This window comes from Myotis daubentonii, chromosome 3 (genome assembly GCF_963259705.1).
Source record: "Myotis daubentonii chromosome 3, mMyoDau2.1, whole genome shotgun sequence".
In the NCBI taxonomy this organism is placed as follows: Eukaryota; Metazoa; Chordata; class Mammalia; order Chiroptera; family Vespertilionidae; genus Myotis; species Myotis daubentonii.
In genome coordinates this window covers 35,926,002-35,947,199 of record NC_081842.1, presented here as the reverse complement: position 1 = coordinate 35,947,199, position 21,198 = coordinate 35,926,002, and the positions used below count along the sequence as shown (strand labels likewise).

Genomic DNA, 21,198 nt, shown 5'->3' with positions numbered 1-21,198 from the left:
AAGAGGTTCCTGTGCAAAAGAAATTAAATAGAACAATAGGACATGTCATCACATTTTTTCATCACTCATCTTCCCTAGGGGGTGTATTTAGAGCATAAATTGGATGCAGTTTAAAAGAAAATGTTTTATTTTCATAAGAGTAAATTTTGAACAGGAAAACTAATAGTTTCTAAATTCCTTCTCAACTAGATAGTTGCAAAATGGCTTCATAAACTGTACTGAAGTAATTTTCTAAGACATAGTTATTTGCAAGAGGATATTTTTAAAGCTAATAATCAAATCTATATATTTTATTCGACATTTTCTTTACTCAATATCTTTGCCCAAAACATCATGGAAAAAAAAAACGCAACAAAAAACAGAAAGTGACTAAGTGCATAATTAGTTGTCAAATATATATACATGCATATATATTCTAGGATATGGGTTCTTAATCTTTTTGAAGAAGAGCCTTTTCTAACTTAAACATTTTTTCCTATGGACTCTCATCCTATATAATAAAAGCCTAATATGCTATGTGTCCAATCGTCCAGTCGGCCGTTCAACCAATCAAAGCATAATATGCTAATGATATGCTAAGGCTGCTCAACTGCTCGCTATGATGTGCACTGACAACCAGGGGGCAGACATTCTGACTGGTAGGTTAGCTTGCTGTTGGGGTCTGGCCAATTGGGACTGAGCGAGACAGGCATCAATCCCAGTATCAGCTGTCATATCCCATTAAAAACAGTGCATCTGTGAGACACAGATATAGAAGTATTTGATACTAAATATTCCAGTTGTTTTCTAACCATGACCCATTCATTTGGACAAAGGGTTCTTAAGGTAGGTAGGTAAGTATTTCTGTAGGTAGGAAAGAAGCAGAGATATAGGTTTGGAAGAATAGACAGAAGAAAGAGTAGAGGAAGGGAGGAGAAGAGGATGGAAGAAAAAAAAACACACACATACTATTTTGAGTCTAGTCTCCATATTACATCTCTAAATTATAATACTAAGGTTATAAACATTTAACATAGGAGATAATTCCCTTATTCTAGATAACGGCTAGAAAGTTCTAAAAGAAAGGTTAATGGTATGTATCATTTAATCCTTTCTTACCCTGTTCCTGTCAACCTGTCTACAGAGATATGCAATAACCAGGTAAACACTATTGCGGGCATATTAGATTCTGTAGATCTGGAAGCAATATGAATAGTGGCAGATCATACACAATTCACTGTGGTCCAACTCTAATCCCCCTTCATTCTTCTGAGTGATTTCAAAAACCTAGCAGATATGACATCCTGGTTGAAATGCACATTCTTGTCCTTGGCTTTGACAGTTTTACTTTGTCTGAGAGAGAGAGAGAGAGAGAGAGAGAGAGAGAGAGAGAGAGAATACTAATGAATGTACATTTACCTCTCCCCATTCATATGAGCCAATATTGCCAAACTCTGTTCCTCCCCAGGAACAGAAAACAATACTGCGGTCTGGTCTCCACCCTCTCTTCACTCTTAACATCAAGGCCTGGATGAAAGCTGTGATTATGGCAGTGCTGCTGGCCCATTCTTGTCCCCCGTAACTGGATGTAGTATGATGGTGGCTGCCAACTATGATATACCGGTCTGGAAATAGAAAGAAACAAGAGCCATTAAAACAAAATATAAATCCTAACAATAAACTTAATGACATTTACATAATCCTTTTGCACAACTGAGCAACAATTATGCAAAATTGTTCTAATAATTAAGACTACTTTACATTTTTTCACCCCTGTCTTGATTCACACATCTGTGTATATCAAAGCAGAGGCAGCTGCTGAACCCAATTATGAACCCAAAGCTTAGATTCATATTACTGTCCTCTGTGACATGCATATTAATTAGTGAGGTATACAAATATGCCACAATGGAACCTTTATCTAACATTTTCCCAGAATCATAGTGGGAAGTGCCCTGTAAACAATGTTTGTATGCTCAGTAAATATTAATGAACTATTAACACATTGAGAGAGCAGTTATTTAGTAGCTTTAAATATTAAAAATGTGGTAGTTATATATGGACTTTTGCAATAAGTATTTAGGGAATTAATTATAGTTTTAACCTCACTACTTTCTCTCAAGAATAAAAAATCGACAACAGCAAAAGGCATCCAATTACTGTAAAAGTTTCCTTTTCACATATTTTGTTTTATATAATCATACAAAATCTATTAGATATGCTCTTAGCAAGGTCTCAATGACACATGGAATGCCTACTCAATGTACATTACTGATTATTGTCATCAACAAGTAGGCTAAAGACATGCTTCCAGAGTTTTCTCTGATTTTCTTTTCAGTGACTATTATTGGCACAGAGCTAAATGTATTTGCTTAGTGGGCCTACACATTTGTGTAAAATGATTTCTTCATTGAGTATCATCGCATTTGGAGAATGTCTCATATCTTGATGCTTAAGTGTGCAGACTCTGAGGCCTGCCTGCATGGGTTTGAAGCTAGGCTATTCAACTTACTAGTTGTGTGACTATAGGAAGCTTATTTAATCATTCTATGTATTAATTTCTTCAACCATAAAATGGGAATAAAAATAGGACATACATAATTCAGTTGTTTTTAAGTTTAAGTGAACTGTTATTTGTAAAGCACTTTGAACAGTGCCTGATACATAATAAGTACTACATATGTGTAGAATAAATTAATCATCAGTTGACTCATGGTATAAAAAGGCTACCTCATGGGAAACATCACTGTGTGAAGCTATTTTATATTTCCACACTGATATTGGAGCCAGCAATGTCTTTGATCTGCCAACATGTCATCAACATTTAATTAATAATATACATAGTGTGTCTGCAAATGTTGGAACCCTGGGAATTTATTCACTCATTTCCCAGATATGTGTGAAAGTTCTGTTTGAATTGTATAGTGTAAACAAGAATCTAAAAATCTTAATAATGTTTGATGATAGTTTCTAATGTTCAGAGTCATTAAAATTATGTGATGTTTTTGTTTAGGATTTAAAGAAGATATTAGAAGCTTTGCTGATATGCACGGAAGTATACTACTGGTAAATTGATTAAATAATTTTTCTATATTGAATATTTATAAGGAAAGTTTTTACCCTAAGGCTAATATAACATTGTACAATTTGGTTTTTCAATAATAACTTGTAAATGCAGCGATGTTGATAAATACAGAGGTGGTCAAAAATAGGTCTACAGATGTTTGTATGGAAAAAACATGCAGGTTATGATTATTACAATAGCTTTATTAACTCTCTGTTTTGCATAGTCACAACTATAAACCATCTTTTTCCAACCCTTGTATTTCTAGTGCTTCAATTAGATATCCTTATTATGGGAATTTATTAAAATTCAGTGGTAAAAATTTTGAAATGTGTGTATATCTTCTGTTATTGAGCAGAAATTGTTCAACATGTCTAGTATAAGTAAATCAGAGGAAATATATACCTCCCATTAATTTTGTAAGAGTTGGCTGGCAAGAAACTAAGGGGATTTAAACTTGATCTCAGAAATCTCTGGGTTAGAAACTGTAGGGTCAATTTGACTAAAGTCATAGAGAATACTTGTCCAAGGAGAACTAGAGTAAATGTCCCAAACAAATTAATAGAAGTGGCACAAGTGTACTCAAAAGTTTGTTGCATTCTACACTGTATACCAAGTGCACCAGACAGTAATATGTGATCCAACCTCACAATGTATTTGAAAGTATTGCTATTAATCTCTTAATATATGTGTCAGTTATTTTTACTTTTTTGGCCTGTATAACATTAGCCCAAGATTCAGTCGGCATCCTGTAACAAAGGTCAAATTATTTAAAATGTAACCAGGTGATCATTTTCATAAGCATCTTCGAAACCTAAAGCCATGCAAACCTTTGGCAGAATTGTCAGTGGACCACGGGTCAGAGACAGGACATAGATACATTGATTAGATTTTAAGAAAAAGCAAATGAACAAAAACAACCCACATGTCATTAAAATGTAAACATTTTATTTTTTAAAAAAGTATTTTTTAAAATAAAAATACCTCTGACACTGTTACAGTGAATAAAAGAAAAACAAAGAGAGAGAATACATTGGCTTGTACAGCTTCTCTTCACCAGGCGCATGCCAGCCAGTTTAATTTTGTTTTGATTTCTTCACTACCATGATTTACTTTTGAAGAGATATTGTAAGAAAGAAAATAAAGATCCACTTCATGGTTTCATATTGTCCCCCTCTTAGAGTGGTATAAACTTCTGGTTACACGTAAGATAGCATATTTAACTCTGCTATTAAATTATTATAGAGCAATTCTTTGTGCTGTTTTGTGTAAAATGTAGATTAAAAATACTTTACCATACTTACCTGGAGAAGCCAAGCCCTTTAAATATCCAACAACATTAGTAATTGTTTTGAATGTTGTGACTGTCTGAACTTGCATGTTGACAATTATTTTTTCTGAAAAAAATTAAAGATGATTGTTCTCTATATTTTATGGCCTTTCTTAAAACATTCAAATTTATTTACCCAGTATCATCAGCAAAATAATTCTGAATAAGTAAGTTTTTAAAGATAACTGAAGTTACACCTTTTTGACAAATATTTATTCAACACTTTGTATAAACTCTATTTTAGGTATCTGCTATGCAATGATGACTAACATACAATTTCTAGCCTCATAGAACTACAGAGCCGAACATAGGCAATTCTAACGTTCACATTTAGAGATACGTATAATGGAGTTCAACATGAGAGCACATAGAAGACGGCCTCGGGGAGATGTGGACAACTCATATTTTTTAAAGAAAGAAAAATATATATCAGGATAGAACATTCCAAAGAATTTTAGGTTCTTTTCTAACATCAGAAAAAGAACATGCAAAATATAATTCAAATGTTCCTGTATGGTGCATTGTTACATTATCACTTTGAAAACTGTAAAGCATTACACACATTAAAAGAATTAACACCTTAGGTATACATATTTTCAAATATTAGATTCCTCATTTCCACCTGTGTTTGTAGGTCTCTCTCCTGTAGTCGAAATCTACACCAATTGCCCTGCTTCTTTGAGTTCTATTCATGCTTGTTAATATATATATATATATATATATATATATATATATATATATATATATATATATATATATATATATATATATATATATATAAAAATAAGGCAAAGACACCCATCAGGAGGAACTCCAGTTACGGTTCTAAAGTGATCTCTGAAGGCTTTAGGTGTTAACGTGTTAATCCTGTATTTAATGGAATCTGTAAGTCAGGGGGTTTCTAGGGGAGGCTCTAGGGCAGCCAGATGGTAGTGTTGAGGTGGGGTGGGAGGCAATAACCAAGCAGCTAATTTAAAATAGACATGCTCTAGTTCTGACAGGCCTTCCGACGGCTAGCTGAAAATTGTTAGGAAAAACAAGTTGCTTCTTCCTTGATCGTACCATACTAACAAGTTAAATGGAAAATCCATACACTGAATCTGTTAAAATTATAACTAAGACAAAAGTAAAGAGGTCCTGAGAGAATACCTGAGTGCCCCACGCAGAAGAAAGGAAATCCGCTAAGAGACTGAGGATGGTGGTTTTAATTTGAATGCTATGCATCTTTGTTTACATTTATATAGCTTAGTTGTTTAGAATAGCTTCAGGTCTACAGAAAACTTAACAGAAAGTACAGTTCTAAATATCCTTTCCCTTTCCCCAATTATTAACATCTTCCATTAGTGTGATACATTTATTGCATTGATAAGGCAATATTAATGTTTTTGCTGAAGATCACACTTCGTTTTGTGCACTCCTATGGGTTTTGACAAATGCATAATGACATGCATCCAACATTACAGAATAGTAATCATACACATCATACAGAATAGATTCATTGCCCAAAATATCTCCTGTGCTTTACCTATTCATCTTTCCCCTCCTCCCTCTCTCCTGCGTTCCTGGCAACCACTGATCTTTTAAATGTCTCCAAATTTTTGCCTTTTCAAAAATGTCATATAGTTGGACTCATATGTTTGTTTTTAATATGGGTTTAATTCCCTTTTCTAAATCTGTTCCAAATAGTCCAGGTAAGTGAACATTGGATAAAAGAATCATTATCATACAGTTTCTTAAAAATCTTTCCAGCTTATTTAGTTAGATATGGATGAAGACTTTGTCTGTTCTAAGATCAAATATTCTTTTTTTGGGGGGGGGAGTAATTCAGCTATAAGAAAACCTTATAATATATACAAATGTGCATGTACAATTAATACAAATGTGCAATATACTGCTTGCAAGTCTTCCTTATATTAATAGAGTGCTTCAAAATTTATAATAGCCACTTTCACACACATATGCTAATTTTCATTAAATCTCAATAATTTTCTAAACCACCAAGTTAAATATCTTCTATTATCCTCATTTACAGAATGAAGCACATAGAGGCAAAACTGGGACTCAAACCCAAGTCTTTATATAAACATTTTTTATCTGAAAAATAAAGCATCTCACTGTAAGACTCCTTGTTTTTAATATGAGAACTTCATCATATATAAACAAATACAAATAATATAACATATGATGATGATCCACATCTGCTTTTAACATTTTATTTTACTATAGATCCTTCATCATACCTTTTCCCAATGAAAAAATAACTACAGTCTTATAGATTTAGTTCTTTAAGGTTGTTAATCATTTCCAGTTTTGGGTTATATAGAATAGATAGGTGGATAGATTTATAAGCAGACAGATAGATGTAGGTATATATGGGCATAGGCACAAACAGACATAAAGATTCAATTATTTTACAGGCTATTCCATTTTATACAAATGATGTTTTTTTTCACTTAGCATTACATTTTTCATAAAAGTAAATGGAGATCTATAGCATCCATTTTAACTGCTAAGAAGTATTTGGTTGTAGAATTAACTCAATTTATGCTACAATTCTATTACTGAGGATTAGTGAGGTCATTTATAAATTTTCAGCATTACATTGTGGCAAAAAACATTTTACACTTTTTGTATATGTGTGCCACGCATTCTCAAATAGATAACTAGAAGTAGAATTTCTGAATTATTATATAGTGTGGGTAACTACAACTTTATTAGCTATGTAGAAATTGCTCCACAGACTTTTAAATTTTGACATTTTGATGTGTACAAAAATTTCATTATTGTCTTATTTTGCATTTCCTTGATTACTAGTGAAGTTGAACAATTTTTTGTATGTATATTCATGATTCCAGTTTATTCTTCAACCATTTTTCCTTAACTTGTTTATCATTTAGGTATTTTTGTACAGTTTTTAATTGTAATATTATGCACTTGTTCATTATATGTATTAAAATATTTTTCAACCTCTGATTTTCATTTTCTTGCTAATTATTATATTTTAAAATATTAATACATTCAAATTTGTCAATACTGAGTACTAAGGGGGTTGTTTGTTTTGTTTTGTGTTATGCAGGAAACTTTCTTATTCTGATGTCAGGAAGATGTTCCTCAAATATTTTAAAGATGACTTTTCAAATTTGTGTATTTAATCCAGACAAAATCTGTTATGAAGTAGAAACTTAACTTTACCTCTGCCCTATGGACAGCCAATTATTCTCACTTAATTTATTGAAGTATTACTTAAGCTGCTGTCATATAATGAGATCTAATTCATATATGGATTTGTTTATAGCCTTGCTATTACATTTGATTTTAACCACTGCATACTTTTTAAATTAATATAACTTTATAATGAATGAAATGGTGGGTCTTCTATAATCATCATCATTATACTCATGTAATTATTATTACTCAATTTTGGGGATACTTACGGACCATTATTTTCATATGAACTTATATATTAGTTTGGCATGTATCATGAAAAGTCATTTCAGGATTTTATTAAGAATGCATTAAATTAATATACCCCTTTGAGGAAATTATACTGAGTCTTCCATCAATGAACATGTTATGTCTCTCAATTTATTTCAGTTGCTTTTAATAAAGTTTGTTTTTTTCTTCATAAAGGTTTTATACAACTGTTACTACATTTATTTTTAGTTTCTCTGTTAACAAATTATAACATGTATAATGTATTCTATTGTGTAAAAGCATGCTATTTAATTTTGCATCCTGGTCTTACAATGAGCCTTTTTATTAATCTCCTGTATATTCTAATACTTGATTATAGGGTTTTTATTTTCTTAGTTTCAATGTAAACAATTACTTATTGAAAAGGATAATTTTGTTTATTCCTTTCACATTTCCGTAGCTTTGACTGACTGTTCGCATCATCTTGCCTAGGACTGCCAGTGCAGTGTGGAACGGGGACAGTGAGAACAGCATTCTTTGGTCCTTGCTTTGTGTTTTTCACTTTAAATATGTTTATATGTTTCCACGATTTTATTATTTTAAAAAAAGATGTTTTCTATACTTTTCTGGAAATGTTCCTTTATTAGATGAGAAAGATCATTTCTATTCTTACTTTCCTAAGAGGTTTTATTATAAAGAATTGTTGAATAATGTTTTGAAATAATTGTAAGATTTTTCACTTTATATTGTGAAATAAAATGCATATATTCCTGGAATGAACTCTGTTTGGTCATCTGTATTCTGTATTATGTTATTACTACTTTTGGATATTTGCATATATATTTATGTGACTGATCATTTCATTTCTCATTTGTTCTTTTCTTATTTTGATATCTGTGTTATACAATTTCACAATTTTTTGTTGTTAATCCTCACTTGAGGATATTTTTCCATTGATTTTTAGGGAGAGTGGAAGAGAGAGGAAAGACAGAGAGAAACATTGATGTGTGAGAAACACATTGATTGGTTGCCCCTGCACAAGTCCTGACCAGGGCCTGTGCGGGGAGGAGACTGCCACTAAGGTAACTGACCTGAATTGAATACTGAGACCCTTTGGTCTGCAGGCCGAGGCCTATCCACTGAGCCAAACTGGCTAGGGCAATCTCACAAACATTTAGAAATCTTTGATCCTTTTCATAGATCTGTAAAAGTTTATATAGCATGAGCGATCATCTATTTTACAAAGGAGTGTTAGGATTCATGCATAAAAAACCTATTTGATCCTGATACCTTCTGTGAAGAGGGGTGGAGAGGAATGATATATATTTTTATATTTTAATTTCATTTCATTTCATTAATATTTGCAAACAAATATTATTAAAATGGTTATAAGTATATTCATATTTTTATTCATATTTGTTCATATTTATATTCATATTTGCATTTAGTTGTTCATTCTATTCTTATGCTTTAAAAAAATAACTGCCATTTAATGCCATTTTGTCTTCTTTTCTATTTCTAAAATTAACTTACTTATGCCTTTTATCCTTCATCACTTTAGCTAAAAATAAGTTAATTTATCGATATTCCCAAAGAACACATTTTGGAGTTCATAATTAATCATTATTATTATTTTTTCAAATCAATTTTGTTTTATACTTGTTGGCTTTGCTAAATTTTACTTCAATATATTCTCTTATTTTTTACTTAACTTCTTAAGTTAAATGATTAGCTCATTACCTTTCATCTCTCTCTCTCTCTCTCTCTCTCTCTCTCTCTCTCTCTCTATATATATATATATATATATATATATATATATATCCTACATAATAAAAGGGTGATATGCAAATTGACCCTAATGGCATAATGACCAGAACAGCCGTTGGACCAGTCACTATGAGGCACAGTGACCACCTCTTGGTCCCTTCTCCTGGCCGTTAGGCACCAATCACCTGATGACAGATGGGGAACCAAGGTGGGTGGCAGTGGGGAGTAGGACTGGCTGCGGGCAGCTGGGGAAGATGGCTCAGCCCAGATGGAAGGCCAGGCCTAGGGACCATACCCATGCATGAATTTCGTGTGCTGGGCCTCTAGTATATATATATATTCACATATATATATATTCATTTAAGGCTACAAATTTTCTATGTAGCAATAGTCATTAATTTTGATCTATGGTATTATCTTATGATTCCAACATTTTAAATTTCTATTGAAATTCTTTCTACATATGTATTAAGGTAATTTTTAAAATATTCAAATATGAGATGTATCTTACTGTTTTGATATTGATGTCTAACTTAATTATGTATAAAAAACAAGGTCTGTATGCTACTAATACTTTGATATTAGGTGAAATTTGTTTTGTGACTTTATGGGTAATTATATCTGATAAGTAGAAAATAAATATTTTTTATAAATGTCCATATCATTAATGTGTGTTCCCTATGATATGGCTGAGGCATCCCACGTATATGTCCAAGCTTGAAAAAATGTGTGGCTATAACTTTATTGTTCTATGTATTTTCCCTGTTAGATTATTGATATACTAGAAGCCTGGTGCATGAAATGCATGCACAGGAGAGGTGTCCGTTAGGCCAGCCTGTGCCCTCTCGCAATCCGGGACCCCTCAGGTAGGGTCCCTAGGCCTGGCTGGCAATCAGAGCCTATCAGTGCTTTCCTTCCCCAGGCTGCTGGCAGCTGGCCCTGCCCCTGCCACTGCCATGCTGCCACAGCTTGCCCTCTTCGCTGCACTCCCCTCTACTCCCCCCACCACCAGTAGCCTCCTCTTCTGGTGACAGGCATGGGGTTCCATCGCTTGGCTGGCCTGAGCCTCCCTCTGCTGGGCAATTGCTGGCTGGCCCCATACAACCACCACAACATCGCTGGCCAGTGTCCTGGGCCTCCCTCTGTGGGGCGATTAATCACAGGGCCCCCAGATTGATCCTCCAGCAGAGGGAGGCCCTGCCCACCCACCACAGCACTGCCAACTGGTTGGCTTGGGCCTCCTCTGTGGCTGCCAGCCAGGTGGCCGGGACCTCCTTCTGTGGGGCGATGGATCACAGGGCTGTGCAATCTATCACCCAGCAGAGGGAGGCCCCACCCACCTGGCCAGGGTGCCGCGATGGACCGCAGTGCAGAGGGTGGCCTGGGCCTCCCTCTTTGGGGCTATTGCAGAGCCCCCACCCATCCTCCATCGATCACCCTGCCGGCTGGTGGCCTGGGTCTCCCTCTGCGGGGGTGATGAATCATGGAGCCCCCTCATCGATCACCCTGCAGAGGGTTCCCAGGGCCTCCCTCTGCGAGGGTGATGAATCGTGGAGCCCCCTCATCGATTGCCCTGCAGAGGGTTCCCTGGGCCTCCCTCTGCATGGCAATCACGGGGTGGTGGCAGGGCCCCCCAACCAATCGTACCACACCGGCCTTGGCTGGTCTGGCACCAGTGCATGTCATAGAGTGTTCATCCGGAAGGTTGTCCAGGTGTTCTGCTGTTCGGTCATTTGGTCATTTTGCATATTACACTTTATCATAGACTAGTAGCTCTGCACATGAATCCGTGCACCAGTAGCTCGCTGCTGCCCTCAAGTAGCTCTCCGCCCACTGCCCTGCCCTCCTGTAGCTCCCCCCAGCCCCCCTCCCACCCTTCCTGTAGCTCTCCAACGCCTGCTTGTAGCTCACTGCCCCACCCTCCTGCTGATCCATGATCTGGTCTTTACGCAGTCCATTTGCATATTACATCTTTATTATATAGGATGTTAAAATTTCCCATGTAATGTTGTCAATTTATCCTAGCCATACTATAAAATTTTTCTTTGTATATTTTAGACGAATTTCTTGTATACAATTTGGAATTGCTATGGTTTTCTTATTTCTATAAAAATACATAATTTTTTTCTTCATATCTTCTCTATCCCAATATTTCTCTACAGTCCTCCCCCGCCGTTTGATATTAATATAATTACTCAGCTTTTCTTTGGCTTAGTGTTTCTCTGATTCATATTTTCCCAGCATTACATTTACTTTTGCCAGGCATCCCAGGAACATATCTGGATTAGAGACAATTTTTATGAGAATTTCTTGGCTTGGATTTTCTATACTACAATGGTAACTCAAATCGTGAGCCAGGGAGTTTGATTTCTAAATGCAGATTTATTTATTTTTTTTCACCCAGAACTCAGACAGAGGAAAGCATTTCTCCAAAAGTGGGTAGATTTCTTTCTAGCCTTCCCACTTTCACCCCATGGTCTTGATTTTATATAGGAATGTTAGTACAACTTCCTTATGGAAACATAATCATGCTTTTTGTCCCAATGTGATTACTATATCCCCACCCTAATTAATCAGGACTATAACCTCCCAACACCAGGCAATAACAGGGTCAGCTATTTTGATTATTTCTTTGGTTCTTTGTTCTGGCTTCATTTTTGCTTCTGGGTATTTGAAAATATCTTTTAATATTTGTTTTTGAAAACATTTTCCCTTCTATATCATACAGCGTTCATAAACATTTATATGGATGATTTCATACTATCCAGCCCTCTTCTACATTCTGGAGTCTTGAGAAAGAGAAGACGACATGTTGTTCTGAGAAAGATGCTGTATTTACATGGGATCTTTCTTACTGATAGGACTTCCTTATGTATCACTGGGCAAAGCCCAGCTTTACATAATGACTTATAACATAGCGAAAAACAGATTTTATCCAAATTTTATTTACATCTAAATATATCATGTTGATTCTAATAAGTATTGTTTTCTATTATTCCATATCCATAATTGTAAACAAAATCGCAGAGTCCTTTTTCTTTCAATAGAAGCAGCACCATGATCACATTTTCAGTGTTAATAATGAATGTCAGTAAATTCTTGAATAAACTTTCACTCTCATAATGCATCTACTGCTACTGGCATTGCTAATGTGAACAATCTATTGGTAAAGCAATATTACTTTTCATAGAAATAACAATAGCAATCCTGTGCTTTGGAACTTATCCTACAAGAATAATTAAACTCTTTGCAGTATAGTTTATAATATAAATTACAGAAAACAAACTAAGTATCCCAAACATGGAAATTACTTAGACAAGTATAATAAAATGTGTGGCTGTTAAAATGTAAAACAATATTTACGACCATGGTATATTATAAATGACAAGAACAACATACAAAGAGGTACATATGATAATCAAACTTGGTCAAATGTGTGTATTTGTGGACAAAATATCCAAAAGGAAAGATTAATAATTGAAATCAAAATTGGTGTAGAAAAGCCTCCTCACATCTGCTGGGATGAAATGCTGTTGTGAAGAGGCTTGAGCAAACCTGAACTCTTGGGTGTTTCCTTCTCTCCTCCACCTTCCCAAAACTGGTGAAATTAAAACCTAAGGAGACTGTCGCTTCATTGCATAACATTGGATCCCTGAAAATTAAGGGTGCCTAGTGAACTGGCAAAAACTGGGTGGTGTAGAATAGTTGCACAGTACCTGAGAACACATAGACTCTCTCTCACTGCACACATCAAGGAAGATATAAACAGGGGCCTAACTTCACTCTGTCCTCCTGTAAGTCACAGGAGTTGTAGCTGATACGTCCAGGGAAACATGATCTCCCACTAAAATGCCAACTAACCTGAGGTCCACAACCCACATGAAAGAAAGTTAGTACAATGAACACATAAACTACCCAACTAAATATATTGAAACAGTATGTTAATTTAAAAGTAAGTATTGTAATTAAACTCAACATGGGAAGGAAATGTATTAGCAATAAACAAATAACCAGACAACATTTTTAAAAAGTGAAAATAAATAATAGGTATGAAAAATAGAATATGAAAATAAATATACCAATAAATGGAATGAGTAGAGAGAGATGGTAATGTTAGCATAGGTAGTTATTAACAAAGGAAGGGAACAAATGGAATCAGACATTAAGCTGGAGTAACTAGGAAGGGGAAACTTCATAGTCACTTCCTGAGAGGGTAATTAAAGCTCAATCTGGAGATTCCTTATGTGATCCCAGCAAAACAGAATTAAAAGAATTGATATGATCAATTGCTATCCTTGTTGTGTTTATGCAAATAATCTGACTGAATTGAAACTGGACTTAATGCAGTCAATAAGTTGATCTTAAGTTAGCTCTTTAATAAAAATAAGGTTAATTTTAAGGGGAGAAATTGTTTTAAATCATAATGTCTAGTTGTGGATTTTAGACTCTAGTTAAGTTCATTGTCTTCAAATTTTTGTCTTTCAACTAGAAATTGTACTGGATCCTGAATTCTTCTAGTTTTCTTCAAGCATCCAAACTAATGTTTCATTTTTATCCCATCTTTGGATGTGGAATTACTAAGAACTAAAACTATTTTTCTTAACACCGTGTATGCCATACTGAATTTACCTGAGCACCTGATGATATCACTAGAAATATTCAAACTTCAGACAAAGAGGACTTTTCAGGTTGTCACTGCTTGCTTTCTTTTCATTCCAGCAAAATAAACTTTTGAGCCTTACATCTAAAAACATTTTCACTTGATATTAGCCTCCAAAACGGGTTTATAATTTGCTCTGATTAATAACTTTCATTTTTTTCTTTTGTTTTCATAGGCATAAATCTTCCTAAATACCTGATTACTTGTTTACACAATATAAATTTCACTTTGGAAGCCCAGCCTACATTGCTGCCTCCTGAAATGACACTCAGCAGCTTAGCTGAACTGACTTGTTATCAGGTGAAACAAGATGGTTGAGCAGGTGAAATGTGAAGTGGTGTATGGGCTTCGCTTCTGGAATACAAAACTTTATTATTTAAAAGGTGGGACTGAAGGGACCAAAATTCTGCCACCAAAAGCTGCGTTTCCTTTCTACCCAAGAGATCCAGACAGAAACAACCTGCTTCAGGAAGGAGATCTTAGGCTGTTGCCCTTGGCCTCGTTTGAATTGAGTATGGTAAACAAGAAGGCTTCAGATAGGTGTGACGCACCTTTGTCCAGGGAAGCCCCCTCTCCAATTTAATCTTGGGCACTATAAAGCCAGTCCTTCCCTCTATCATCTGGTTCTTACTTCTCATCAGACCTATAGTTGCTATAATTCTCTTCATTTTCGTCCATGCTTTTTCAACCTTCTTGTCAAATCTGTCACCTCTAGGATGTCCAACAGTACCAGCCTCCGACATTGTGCATGCTGTCTTCCAAGGAGAGTAACAGACTGACCTGGAACTTACAAAACCCGTTTTCCCCATGTAAAGGCCCCCTCCTCTTTTGACTCCCTTCTTCTTTTTTGGCAGATAGCAAGCATCTCTGGGCCCAGGGATAAGCAAGACTATACTTCTCTTCACAGCTGGAAGAAGCTACAGAAAATGAGACCTCCATCCAGCTCTCCTTGTAAAATGCAAGGGTCCAGGATTCTTGAGGGGGAAATGTTAGCATAGGTGACTAGTTAGTTATTAATCAAATGTAATCAGACATTAAGCCAGATTAACTAGGGAAGGTCAATTTCAGTCACACTAGACATCCCAGTAGGCAGGAAAGCCTGGCTTTCCAATCTCCCCAGGGAACAACCTGCCTGTTCCTGCAGATTAATGGGTGGTGGCGGTGAGGGGTGGGGGTAAACAGTGAAGGGGAAATGCCTCTGTGGAGGCTTGTGTAGTAGGAGCCAAAATGACCATAAAGCAGAGGAATCTAGCGTGGGAAAATCTGAGAAAAAGGCCGGATAGGATAAGGGCACTAAACCCCTGAAGAAATTTAGATCAAAAGTATGAGCATAAATGCATCAGCAATGACATTAAATGTAGGACTTGATGTTCCAGTTAAAAGATGATCAGATTATATTTTAAATACAAATTAATTGCTATTCATAATTCATGTTAAAAAGTAAAAATACAGAAAGGTTAAAAGTTTAAAAGATATAGCATAAAGTTACTACTAAAAAAGTGAGTGTAGTTAAGTTAAATCAGACAAATCAAATTTAAGACAAGACTTATAGATCTAAAAAAAAAAGATCATTTCATTTGATAAGTATTGCAACCAACCAGGAAGATACAATATACAGTATTCAAATTTACAAATATCTAAGAAATGACCTAAAATATAAATATATCAAAAATTGGCAAAATTACGAGGTAAAATCTATACTCACAGTAAGAGATTTTAAAACTAATAATATGATATAGAATATCTGAATGAAAGGATTTAGGAATTTAGTCTAAACGAATACATATAGAATGCTACACCTGACAACCACACAGTACATATGTGTGTGTGTTTTTTTCTCCTGGGTCAAAAAGAAGATATCAAAGAATTGAAATCAAATAAAAATAAATTGGAAACAATACATTCTAATGAAAATATAAGTTGCTTATACTCTACCTCAATCGAACCACAATGCCAAGGAGCATGTAAGTCCCTAAAGCATGGTAGACAGAGTCGGGAGAGGCTGTCCCAGTAGAACACTGAAGGGCTTTTCTATGGAGAGGATAGCATTTGCACTGAGCTTTAAGGAAAACTTGGGTTTTGCTACATGGAAACACAAACATGCAAGACATACCTGGATGCCATTGAATAGAATAATAGTGAGAAAAATTGGACACCTGAAAAGAATAGTAGAATATAGAACCAGAAATTCCTTGAGGAATCTCTGGAAATTTCTAGGTTAGTAAATGGCAATGCCAATCCATTGTGGGGGGAATAAAAAAAATCATCAAAATATAAAGACAGGGTTGTACTCTAAGGGGTTTTTGTCACATTTATATACTGTAAAGTGTAGTCGGAGCTACTGTAATTTGAAAGGAGTGACAGGTGTTTGAGAAATAATGAGAGAAGAATATAAGACACTGTAAAAATTGCTGAGAAACATTGAAAATTGGGTGACACTTGTTAAAATAATTTGTCTTCAGAGTATACATCTCCGATTGTCTTTAGGTCTTTTAGCAAACACACAAACAAAACTCTAGACTGAAACAAAGCTGAATCATTTCCTAAAATCAGACCTGTCGAGACAGAAAACTGGAAGCTGGAAAACTTCTGGGTGAGTGACAGCTCTGTGTCCCCCTCAGTAAACCCAACCTGCACTCCCCAGGATACAGAGAGTTGACTGTACTTTCTGTTGACTTTGGACAATAGGTTTCCCACCTATGCTCACTCTGTTTAAGAGCCTTGATGAACAGTCCTTCAAAGTGATTTCTGAAGCTTTTTTTAGCTTTTGTCCAAGGACTTCAGGCTGGCAGCTCATGAAGGCTGATCTTTAGTTCCACGGATACTCTGTTATCAGCTTCCAGCTCAGACTCCTAGGTTCACTGTGCAGCTGACTGCTTGAAGAGCCATACAATGGGGTGTCACCACCATATAGTTCAGTGACGCCTAACACCTCGCTCGTATTTGTCACAACACCGTCATTCACTGAAATTGTTTGTATAAAGAGTGGCCACCATATCCAAATGCATGCTATATACAAGCTGTCTGAACAAATTAAATTTGCATGTCATGTTCTGGATATTTTCTTACATGTTGATGGCCAAAATCTATTCAAGCCAACCCTTCTCTAAAACATTTTTCTATTTTATTTTAGCTTATTTTTTTATATCTCTTGAGGAATTTTCTCTTGAGGCTACTCTGGACAGATTGATTGGTCTCATATATAACCAAAAACCAAACAAAAACAAACAAACAAACAAAAAAACATGACAACAATGCTGGATTCAACTGTATTAACATTTTTAGTTAACGGATATTTCCTGAAAAGCTAAAATGTACTACTTGCCAATAAATTTTAGCTTAGCAACAATTTGTGGATAATATGTTCAATACATCACTTTAAATCTCTGCTCAAGAAATGATAATATGTACTTTCCAGTAGCTTTTCAGAAATTAGAAATATAAATCTTTGAAACATGTAAAAATTATAAATAATATTATCTATAGATATTATAGTCTAATAAATGGAATTTTCAGTAATATATATGTATATATATATAAAATTTTGAATAGTAACTACATATATATGTAGGTATATATGTATATACATTATATTTACATCCATCCCTATGAGGAGAAATGACCCAAATTTACTTATGTAAAACTTATCACATCATCACTGATGACATTACGTTTTATGCAACTTAGAAATAGTCATTCTTATATTCACCAAAAGTGATTCATAAAATATTTTCCCAGTCAGGGCACATGCCCAAGTGTTGGCTAGATCCCCAGTAAGGGTTGTGCAGGAGGCAGCTGATTGATGTTTAACTCTCACATCTACGTTTCTCTCTCACATTAGTATTTCTCCCCCTCTCTCTTCTTCTCTCTCTAAACGTGAATTTAAAAATCTTAAAAAAAAAAACAAAGAACAGCTTATGTAGTGTAGACAGAAAGCTCTGAAAGTTTGAAGGGTCATAGATACCTGGTTGGGATCTGTAAAATGCCAAGGAATGGAATGTCAAGTTAATCTGTAGACTATTTAAACCCAGGTGGCCTTAATATTTCTAGTTATAGAGAATCTGCATTCTGATTCAAGAGATTTATAAAATGCTCTTATAATTTAATTTTCATTATTGCCTTACAACTTAAAAAGGCACAGTGAAGGGGGACAATATGTACTACTGTGGCTGAAATGAAATGCCAAGACAACCAATATTTGGCCTAACAGGTCCAGAGGATCCCGGAAAATAATAGATAATTGTAAATATGCTTACTGTTTCCTAGGTCATGACAGATTTTTTTTTAAGAATATGCTAAGAAAGTATTCTGATGTTTGCTTTTCCTTCTGAGAAAGATCTGAAGAGGATGAGTCTTCCTTCCTTTATTATCTGGCTGTAGCAAACTGCTCTCTACCTTCATGAAGAAGGACAGTGTGGTGGTTTCTGCCACAAGCTTTAACTGGTAAACTTCTCAATGATCCAAACGAGTTATAGCTCTAAAGCAGGCCTAGCTCGTTGCTTCTTTAACACTAGAGTTATAAGCAGGTTTCAGTATACATCTCACTATGTCTTCTAAGCTTCACTATGTCTTCTTAGCTATGTATGTGGCTAAATTATTGCAGAGATAAAACTGGAGATTGCTATTTTGCTTAGCTGTGCCATCATGATGCAGACATTTGACATATTGTGGAACACATTGATATGGTTATTTGATGAGGAAGACAGCTGCTAACATAACATTTTACAGTATACAAAAGTACTCAGATGTCCGTCATGATTTAATTCTCAGAACAACGTGAGATACTAGAATCTTAGATACCCTTCTGTAGGTGCAGACACAGAGGCTGTTGGTAGGGAGGTGGTGCAGGGTGCTGGCAAGGGGGCTAACACTTCACTGAGGACACAGCATGGCAGGAACATATAGGGGGTCTGAATATTTGTTGAATTAATCAATTAATTAAATCTGGGCTTCAATCTAGTCTTTTATGAAGCCCAGTGCTTTCCTTACAACTAAACTATTATTACATTGTTATTTATAGATTTTAACAAATTGAGCCCATAATGAATTTGTGGGCTCAGAATAGAAGACAGAAAAAACAAAACAAAACCAAAACACACACACACACACACACACACACACACACACACACACACACACACACACACACAAGAACACAATTCAAGGGCTTCTTCATTCCACTTTGAAGACATAGGCTTATCATTGTTGTCTATATTTCCCACTTTGCTCAATCAATAACCAGTTTAGGAGGCTCTCAATCTATAGGACTTTGAAAAGCTATATCTCTACCAGAGGGCAATTCTGAATGTATTCAGATTTTTTTAGGCTTCTTTGAAACATATTTTTAATGCTTTTGTTGCCAAGAGATAAACAGATGAAATAAAACAAAGGTAGTTAAGCCTCCAGGTCTAGACACAAAATCAGAGCCCCTCAAGTTGAATTTCACAGCGACTAGATACAAATTTAACGATATGTAAAGAGAACCTCCTCTCTAGAATTCTAATGCTGAGGCTGGAGGCAGAAACAAGAGGCAGCAGCGCTTTCACCACTACAGGTAGTTTAATTTCTTCAGTTTTATCCTATGTGGTCCAACAAGGCCTGACAAACTGCACTGCAGTACAAGAAGCATCTCTCGGGCAATGATGTGTAAAGACAGAGGGATTTTTTAGTCAATTGCAGGAATTAGGCTTTAATGCTTTCTACTAAAGGACTTCATACCCCAGATAGCTGACTGCTATCCTCTGAATCTTGGCAGGCAACAAGCCTGATGAAGCTGAAACCGGGAAGCTATGTTAAGCAGATTTTCATGAAACTTACAAAATGCTTTATGGGCAAAGCTGCTTTTCTTTATTGCAGTCCAAAATGTGTTCCTTCTTTTTTTCAGTCTCTGAGTTTGGTCAACTCTCAGTCTTTATCAAAATTACCTTCCAAAAACATCCCTTAAAGAGACAGAGAAGGTAAAGGCTGCACCTCATAAAAAAATAAATGTGTTTTTTTTTTAAAGCACAATCCTAATCACATAAATTTAAGAGATTAAAAATGAACACAGTACTTATAAAATTATAAGACACACAGACAGACATTATAAATACATTACCACTAGGTGGAAGTTCTAGAGGGCGACAGACACCATTTTTGGTCCCATCTTTGGACGAAGAGATCAGTTTTGCCACGAGTGCCACTGAGATGGGCTGCACTAGTAGAGAGGTGAGGTTCCATCGGTTTTGCCTAAAGCTTCCAACTGTATTCAAGAGAGAAAGATACAGAATCCTTTGTCAATAGAAATGGGAAGAGATCAACCAATGAACTTGTATGTATATATGCATAACCCATGGACACAGACAATGGGGTGGTGAGGGCCTTGGGTGGGTAGGAAAATGCTGGAAGAGGTTAATGGGGCAAAAAGGAGGACCTATGTATAAAGATTTTTTTAAAAAAAACAACAATAAAAAATCAGGAAAAAAAACACTGGAAGAAAAATTTTCTGTAATAAGTCTTTAAACTATGAGTGGCAGGTTTATTTTGTTCATTTGCTTATTCATTATTTACACTCTACTTATTAAAAATGATTTGCAGTACTTAATAAAAATTCAGTCCAAATACTATTATGCATGTTGGTAAATAATAGCAGATTGTATACACACACACACACACACACACACACACACACCTCCATTCGGAAATGACAATAAAGGAATTTAAAAAGCACTAGTCCACATGGTCTAAGAGACTAACAAAGACAATAACAATAAGATTCTACAAGCTATAAAGCAGATGAATTGTTGATAACAGACCAAGGAGACCAAAACCTAAGCCAGCAGAGGGGGGATGCTGAAAAGCAATGCAGTTTGTACCACAGAACCCAGAAAGGTGTGGGGATTGACAATACCTGCTACCTAGTTAAGTAGGAGCAAAGAAAGACTTGATGAAATTCTGATTGGGGGGGTCTCTCCTCCTGCCCCCTCAGTCACCCTGTGGATGTGA

General features: G+C 35.5%; 1 protein-coding gene across 3 annotated transcripts in view; it reads right to left on the bottom strand.

Annotated features, from left to right (window-relative positions):
- Positions 1-21,198, bottom strand: part of NAALADL2 (N-acetylated alpha-linked acidic dipeptidase like 2) — a 1,191,965-nt gene that overhangs the window by 318,544 nt on the left and 852,223 nt on the right. For all 3 annotated transcript variants that reach the window (XM_059687069.1, XM_059687068.1, XM_059687067.1), the window contains 3 exons: positions 20,312-20,455; positions 4,348-4,440; positions 1,399-1,604 (listed from right to left, as the gene is read on the bottom strand). In XM_059687069.1, coding sequence (XP_059543052.1) covers positions 1,399-1,604; positions 4,348-4,440; positions 20,312-20,455 — 443 coding nt within the window. The remainder of the gene's footprint in view (positions 1-1,398; positions 1,605-4,347; positions 4,441-20,311; positions 20,456-21,198) is intronic.